General features: G+C 42.1%; 1 protein-coding gene across 1 annotated transcript; it reads left to right on the top strand.

Annotated features, from left to right (window-relative positions):
• The first annotated feature begins 5,481 nt into the window (after positions 1 to 5,481).
• On the top strand, positions 5,482 to 6,734 carry LOC129618224 (hydroxymethylglutaryl-CoA lyase, mitochondrial-like). Its single transcript, XM_055533028.1, has 5 exons — positions 5,482 to 5,653; positions 5,793 to 5,917; positions 5,960 to 6,147; positions 6,229 to 6,502; positions 6,549 to 6,734. Exons 1-5 carry the CDS (start codon positions 5,482 to 5,484, stop codon positions 6,732 to 6,734), a joined length of 945 nt encoding a protein of 314 aa, XP_055389003.1.
• The last annotated feature ends 913 nt before the right edge of the window (positions 6,735 to 7,647 follow it).

Genomic DNA, 7,647 nt, shown 5'->3' with positions numbered 1-7,647 from the left:
CGGTTTGTCGGCTGGAGACACAATTCCTAGAAAATCGAAGAATCATCGCAGAGAGTCGATTGACGAAAGTGGATCATCAAAAAGAAGAAGACTGTTCAAGTCGGGGTGGGTTCAAAGCTCAGAAAGTCTTTCAACGGAGGAGGGAGTAAGCATAATGACGAAGCAGACCGTTGAGAGGAGGAGTTCAGATCATGCAGACTGTTTTGTTGAAAGTGAAGCTTTAGAAGATGAATTCGAAGTTCATGAACGATTCAATGGTAACCGATCCTCAAAACGAAAAATGTCTTTCGAAATTCAAAAAGAGGAGGAGGAGTGTTGTTCTTCAGAGAAAGAAGATTTCGTTGTAATCATCGGAGGAGAAGATGATGATGATTTTACATCCATTGCATCATTAAATCGATGCGATAAAGGTTATTCAGAAGGGGATGATTCTCTATTATTGAAAGACAATGTCCCAAATGATAGGAAAGTCCCAAATCGAGTTAAAGTTCTGCATCCATTTGAGACACCAGACCATTCCAGTTTCGAGTCGAGTGTTGAATACTCAGAAGAGGAAACAGAGACGGTCTTTGAACAACAATCCAACGACGTGGATGGAAATGGATTGACGACAGATAATAGAGAAGACAAGAAAATCTCAAATGAAGCTCGTCGAACAAAAAGATTGAAATCAAAGAGCGACGATTCAGAAAATCGACCGACGAAACGGAGAAAGTTGTCCGGCACACGCCCAGCAACACGTCATTCTCCAAGACAACCACTCTGGGTAAGAGATTCGATCAAAATCCACATTCAATTGTTCCATTTAGGAAGAATCTTTGCGTGAAGTCCCAAAGAAACGTCATCAGTTGTCGGTAAAGCGAAGGTCAATCGAATTGACAGAAAATCGAAAAATTCAGATTAACTCTGAAGATCAATCAAATATTTGGGACAAACCAAATGACGCTCTTCACATGATTACTGGAAAGAGTCTTTCGATTGTTCCTGTTTTGTTGAATCCGCTCTTAGAAGCCGCAAAGCAAGATCCGACTACCCGTTCAAGCCAAGATGTTGCTTCTATTGAAAGAGACTCGACAATAAGAGATCCTTCGAGAGATAACTCTGCGACAAGCGAGTCTCCAACAGCAAGCGAGTCTCCAACAGCAAGCGAGTCTCCAACAGCAAGCGAGTCTCCAACAGCAAGCGAGTCTCCAATAGCAAGCGAGTCTCCAATAGCAAGCGAGTCTCCAATAGCAAGCGAGTCTCCAACAGCAAGCGAGTCTCCAACAGCAAGCGAGTCTACAACAGCAAGCGAGTCTACAACAGCAAGAGAGTCTACAACAGCAAGAGAGTCTACAACAGCAAGAGAGTCTACAACAGCAAGAGAGTCTACAACAGCAAGAGAGTCTACAACAGCAAGAGAGTCCACACCAACAAGAGAGTCGACGGGTGTAGAGAACGAGGCATTGGGACGTAAAACATGCATCACTCCAACAATCAGCACTTCTACGAAACAACGCGCTCAATCGCCGGTTACAAGAGCAATAAAGCGTCGAACGGGTCGGACTTTGGGACACACCAGCGCGGATGTGGATCATCTTCTTATCGTCACACACAATCGATCTGCTTTCCTGAATGGACTTCAAAGACTTCAATGTCGAAAAAGAGATATCGAAGCGGATTTATCGGCCATTCAATGTGAACTTCGACTTGCTGAGCAACTCTGTCATCAAAGAAAGAAACGTAAATCAAATTCGATCAAAAGGAAAGGGCGACTGAAGTGGAATCGCGATAAAAATGGTGCATTTATCAGTCTCAAACAAACATCTCAAAATCCAATATCTCCAGTCCCAAGTTTTCAAAATCAAACTGCGGGAGAAACTTCAATCTTTCCCCGTTGCAGTTATTTCATCGTTGATACCTTTCTCAATCTTCTTTGTACATCTGGTCTTCCTAGATGTCCCAAATTTAAGTCTCTCTTAAGATTTATTACAGATCTCTTTCCCTATCAGCGCGATTATACAAGAGACAGAATAACAACAGTCATCGATAATTTTTCGCAACTAAATGTGTTCAGATCGACACTTGCTTTCATCGCTATCCCTTTGCTTGTATCGCTCGGAAAGGACGAACAATCCAAACTTTCGATACGTCGGACCCAAACAAATCAACACGCGTATTTGTTGTCCGTCCCTGATACTGTCTATCTTCAATTGCTGCTGGCAGCGGGAAGTTATCAGCTTTTGCTCGGCCTGCATCCCTCAAGTAAAACAAGCATTGAAACAAACAAAATTCATTCAACAACTGTCAAACGCAACTCTTCTTGGAAGCCATTCGTTCGGACGGTCATCTCTTCATATTCTTCACACCAACAGACAAAAAATGAAGCTGTTGTTTTTTCTCTTTGTCAAATGTGTTCGTCGCTCTTCTCTCTCCCTAACAAAGGCTTCAAATTTCACCCCAGACCAACAGTTCAACCCATACGACGTCCTCCGGTCTTATCCATCGCCCCTCCCTCTTCTGTTGTGAAAAGGTGGGATACAAAATGGAAATTATGCAAACGAAGTTCTTCTGCAATAGCGGAATTGAATCGTGGAAGGTTCAAAGTGCTTGTTGGCGGCAGGCTCTTCTTTGACCAATTTGCACTCATTTAATTTTTGAGTCGTTCTTTTGCCCTCAATTTGGCGCATTTTTCGTGTTTTTCGCAACTCTTCAAACTTCGCTTTTCTTTCGCCGTTGCAGGACTGATTCTGAGTAATCCAGCTACAATTGGTAATGGACACTGATTACCCAAAGTGCATAATCACTGGCTGAAATTGCTCACCTATTGTAACAGAAGTGCACCAGTACCACACCTTTGGACCTTTTTTATATAGAAGTTTGAATCCACTAAATCCTGTTTTCGTCAAACATGGCCACTCAAATGTAATGGAATTTTGAATTGTTTTCTGTAACAGCAATAGACTACAATGTATAAAGACGTTTCTCCTCTGCGTTCGGGACAAATTCTTCGGCCACCAGGAAATTCTTCGTATCATTCAATGACGTCCGTAGATCATCCAACAGGAACAACTGCCCGAAGTGTGTCACCGTTTTCTCGCCTACCTCTCGAATCTGGTATCCGACGAGGCTTGGACTATGAGGACGAAACGACTGTTTCCTATTGGAGACGCATTACTGAATTGCAAACCGAACTTGATCATGCCAGAGTGAGTGTTCGATACTTGTTGAATTAAAATTATCTCAGATGTTTAGTTTGGATGGCAAAATGATTTGTTTGTTTAGTTTGGATTTCTTGATGTTGTTCTTTGGTTTTATAGAAGGAAATAAAAACACTTCGAAATCGAGATTTGAACCCTGGAAATGTTTTTTCTGTTGAAGCGGAAAAGTCCCAACATCCTGTAAGAGCATCATTTCAACAACTGTCTCTCAATTGCGCGCTTCAGTGGTTGGTTTCAAATCGGGAAGGAACTCTCATTTCGCGTCTTCGTGAATATGAAGTACGTTGATGTTTCCAACGAAGAATGATTTTATTGGAGATGAAGAACAAAGAATTGTTTTTCCATTGTTTTTAGGTGCAGTTGAAGCAAGTTACCGAAGATCTGACTCGATCGCGAGCAAGAGAAACGGCTCTTAATCACCAAATGGAATCTGAGGTAAAAGCGCTTGAGGATAAATTAAAGTTTCAAGCGAAAAACTTACGAGAAAACGGTGAAGAGTTGAGTTCATTGCAAGAGAGAAACAAACATTTAACGGCTCAATTAAATTCATTGCGTGAGGCAAGAGCAGTTTTGGAATCTTCTGCTCAGTAAGTTGAAAATCGAGCGAACAGATAATTGCTATTACTATAAGAGTGATGGACAGGATTATCGCCTCTGAGGGGCTTCTGTTGATCTCTTCAAGTTAATGCATTTTTTTCCGAGCCATCGGTTAACTTTAACGTATTTTTTGTTTTCAGGGCTGCAGAGAGCTTAGAGCAGAAACGCCTCGCGCATTTAAGAGAAGAACTTCGCAATGAACGACTGGAAATAGGGCGACGGGAAGAAGAGCTTCATCGCGATTTTGAGAAACTTGAACGTCGACGAGAAGCAATTGAATCGAAGAGCAATGATGCTGAAACGATGCTTCTAACATCAAATGAAACTGTAAAGCAATTGGAGACTCAGAAGCGAAACTTTGAACTCAGAGAACAAAGATATTTAATGCAAGAAGAAAAACTGATGGAGGAGAAGAAGGAAGTGGATAATGCGAGAAGAGAACTAGACAAGAGGGAAGAAGAGATCCGAGCAAAAGAACAAAAATTAGGGAAATTCGAAAAAGAGCTTTGGTCTCGTCAAAAGGGAATTCAGGAGCGAGAGGCTGAGATTCGCAGAGAGACAGAGGAATTGAACAAAAATAAGGAAAAAGGAGATTCAGAAAAAATAAAACGTGGAGGGATGCAAAATGGTACACTAGAGAGTGGCGAGTATTGGAAAGTAAGCGCGATGCAGAAACGATGAGCAAATAATATGGATTTGCAGAAACGTTTCGAGGATGCAGTGATGGTGCAAAAGACGCTTGAACAACAATTGGAAGTGGCTCAAGTAGGTGACACACAATCGATTTCATGAGAGACGCTTTGATTGTTTTGCAGGCAATTTCAGTTGGAATTTCTGGAAAGCGTAAAACAATCAAAATGGAGAGCGATACTGAGAACTCAACACGAGGAACGAAAGCGTCTAGAGCAAATGCGCTGTTGACAGAAGTCATTAGATTAGATGAGAAGGAGAAGGGCTTGCAAACGCGATCACGAAGTCGAAGAAAAGCCTCTGAATCTGACGAACCGGCGGTTGAAATTTCTATTGAGGCTGATGGGGGATCCCGCAAAGGACGAAAGCGTCAGGTAAGATGTCGATGGATCGATATGGATTCAACATTTGAATGTGCCCTTGTAATATTTGAATGTTCCCTTGCATCAACGCGATAGTCGAATCATTGAAGGGTTCAGAATGTTCATTTTATCCTTGATGTTTAGGCTGCAGATGCATCATCGGCAGAGCTGATACCATCTCCTGATGCTGACACCGTGATAGCACCCTCTCCATCCAAGCGGCGACGTCAGGATTTAAAAGCCAAGGACTCCGATGCAGATTCAATAAATGGATCACCCCGCAAACGAGGAAGTAAGAGCCAGAATGAGAAGCAGTTGACTTCTTGTTTTTAATCGCCAGGAAAACCCCAGAATCCATCAGTAAAAAAGCCGCCACGACCTCGCTCCCGCTTGGATGATGGAGAACAATAAATTTGATCAATTGCTTTGACTCCTTTGTTTCCACGGATGTGATGATTTGATCATAAGCCGTTTTGCCACTTGTTATTCATCTTTATGATTTTTCCTTTTTTTGAATCATACGTTGGTCTGAAAAATTCGTTTTATTGAAATACCCAAAGTTTCTTATTTTGGTTGGCCTCTGGAGTATCGAACATATTTGAGTTAGTTGAAAAGAAGTGGTAATTTAGAAAATGTTTCTCTCAAGCAAAATCCTTTCAACGGGATTCGACGGTTTAGGATTGCGCTGGTCTGTCATACCCCGACGTGTTCGCATCATTGATGTTGGTCCAAGGGATGGACTACAGAATGAGAAGAAGATTGTTTCTACTGAAAAGAAGCTCAAATTAATCAACAAATTAGCTGGTGAGAAGAAAGTTTGAATCCCTCGGTTCAGTTGGACCTCTCTTCATCAAGCTGATTCTCTTTGAATGTGGACGCTGTTGTTAGAAGAGCTTTCATTGCGTTTCGGTTGCTTGAGTTCCTAAATGCTTGTGTGCGTCAGATGCCGGAGTTGGGGGAGTAGAAGCAACATCCTTTGTTTCACCAAAGTGGATTCCTCAGATGCAGGATCATGAGGCTGTCGCAGCTGCTCTGCAAGAACTTCAAAAACCAAACGTTTCATTTCCGGTGAGAGATCCACCACTTCTAGACGCTGAAGGTTTCAAATAGGTTCTCGTTCCCAATCTGCATGGGTTTAACAAAGCTTTAAAATTCGGGGTTAAAGAAGTTGCAATTTTTACAGCAGCAACTGAATCATTCACGAAGCACAATACGAACTGTACTTTAGAAAGCAGCTTGGAACGCTGTGGTGCGATTCTTGCTGCTGCTGGCGCACTTCAAGGGATCCGAGTCCGAGGGTTAAGTTTTGAAGTTTCGAGGCCCTTATTCATTTTATTTGAGCAGCTATATTTCTTGTGCTTTGGGGTGCCCATATGAAGGAAACGTGGAAGCAACCCAGGTGATCAAGCCGCTCAAATACTTGCTAGATGCTGGTATGTCGTCTTCTTGCTTGATTGTCTGAACAAACAGATGTGTTACCCAGGATGTTATGAAGTCTCCTTGGCGGATACAATGGGGACTGCAACGCCCGGAAGTACAGATAAACTACTTCGAGCAATTGGTGAATACGATATGGGATTGTTGCACCGAATAGCAATGCATTTCCATGATACAAGAAAGCAAGGCCTAGCAAACGTGTTAGCAGCACTACAGGTGAGAGCACAAGGATCCAAATTTTCTTGAAACCTCCATTTTTCAGTTTGGTATACATACATTCGATTCAAGCGTTGCCGGATTGGGAGGATGCCCTTATGCGCCGGGCGCCACAGGGAATCTCGCCACAGAGTCGCTGGTTTATTTATTAACTGGAATGGGAATTCAACACGGTATTGATCTAGAAAAACTTACAGACGCATCAACATTTGCCAAAGAGTTGATACAATAAAGATATCAGCTTCCCTTTTTTCTACCCTTAAAATTCCACCAGCATGGGCGTCGATTACCTCGCTTGGAAGTCCGTTCTTGCGCATTCGTTCAGCAATACAACTTTCAGCAATCTGTGATCTCTCGTCACGAATCTTATCTTGATCTTTAACAATTTCTCCGTTTCAATTATTCCAACAAATAGCGTTTTCAAAAATGAAGATCGCGTGGTACAAGATTTCAACAACTGGCTCAATGTATCCTTACAAATTAGTTTTATACAAGTATCCCTTGACAAGAATAACGATTACTCCAGTCGTTCTAGTAATTAGCTGTAACTTTTTCGATGAACTCGTGTTTCGTTTGCACATCAAGACGTCCAAATTGCAGCAGGAGCGATTCGAATAAAAAGTTCATAGAACGATGTTTTGAAATCTGGGACAGAACTACAGATCCTGGCTATTGTTTCTGCACATTAATCTAAAAGTGATTCAACCTTCTTCAAACTTTCTCTTCTCAGCGTCCCCCACCGACTTTCCACTGACCAATCCTCCACGATATATTTGCAAACTTCGTTCACCAGATTTCATTTCGTCCATGTTCTCGCTTCTTCATCACACCACAATTGTGTCGACAAACTATATGCTTCTCATTGATGGGGAGTACTACAGAAAAAACTTCAATGTGGAAACGGATCGTTTTGAATTGCCGGGCATTCTCATGAATTATGTCGTGGGATTGCTTTTGTTGATGACATTAGATTTTCGTCATCGCAGAGGATTGGGACACCGGGACGAGAATGTTCGAGGAATGGAAGGAAGGTTTTTTTGCTGATCTATTTTGACTCTATTCATATAGGTGGTGACCGAATAAGAACTCCCAGCAGATGTTCCAAATCCCAGATGTCCCAAATCCCAGGCTTATCATCCCGTGGA

The sequence above is a fragment of the Condylostylus longicornis genome, unplaced genomic scaffold (assembly GCF_029603195.1).
Source record: "Condylostylus longicornis isolate FDR11 unplaced genomic scaffold, ASM2960319v2 ptg000769l, whole genome shotgun sequence".
Taxonomy (NCBI): Eukaryota; Metazoa; Arthropoda; class Insecta; order Diptera; family Dolichopodidae; genus Condylostylus; species Condylostylus longicornis.
Note: the sequence above shows the minus strand (reverse complement) of the source record. Positions and strands in the feature narration are given on the sequence as shown.

What these genes read in the sequence shown, in the direction of transcription:
- LOC129618224 (XM_055533028.1), top strand. Translation starts at nt 5,482, where the DNA reads ATGTTTCTCTCAAGCAAAATCCTTTCAACGGGATTCGACGGTTTAGGA. An exon ending in ATTAATCAACAAATTAGCTG is followed by an intron (nt 5,654 to 5,792) that starts GTGAGAAGAAAG and finishes TGTGTGCGTCAG; the next exon opens with ATGCCGGAGTTGGGGGAGTA. An exon ending in CAAGGGATCCGAGTCCGAGG is followed by an intron (nt 6,148 to 6,228) that starts GTTAAGTTTTGA and finishes GCCCATATGAAG; the next exon opens with GAAACGTGGAAGCAACCCAG.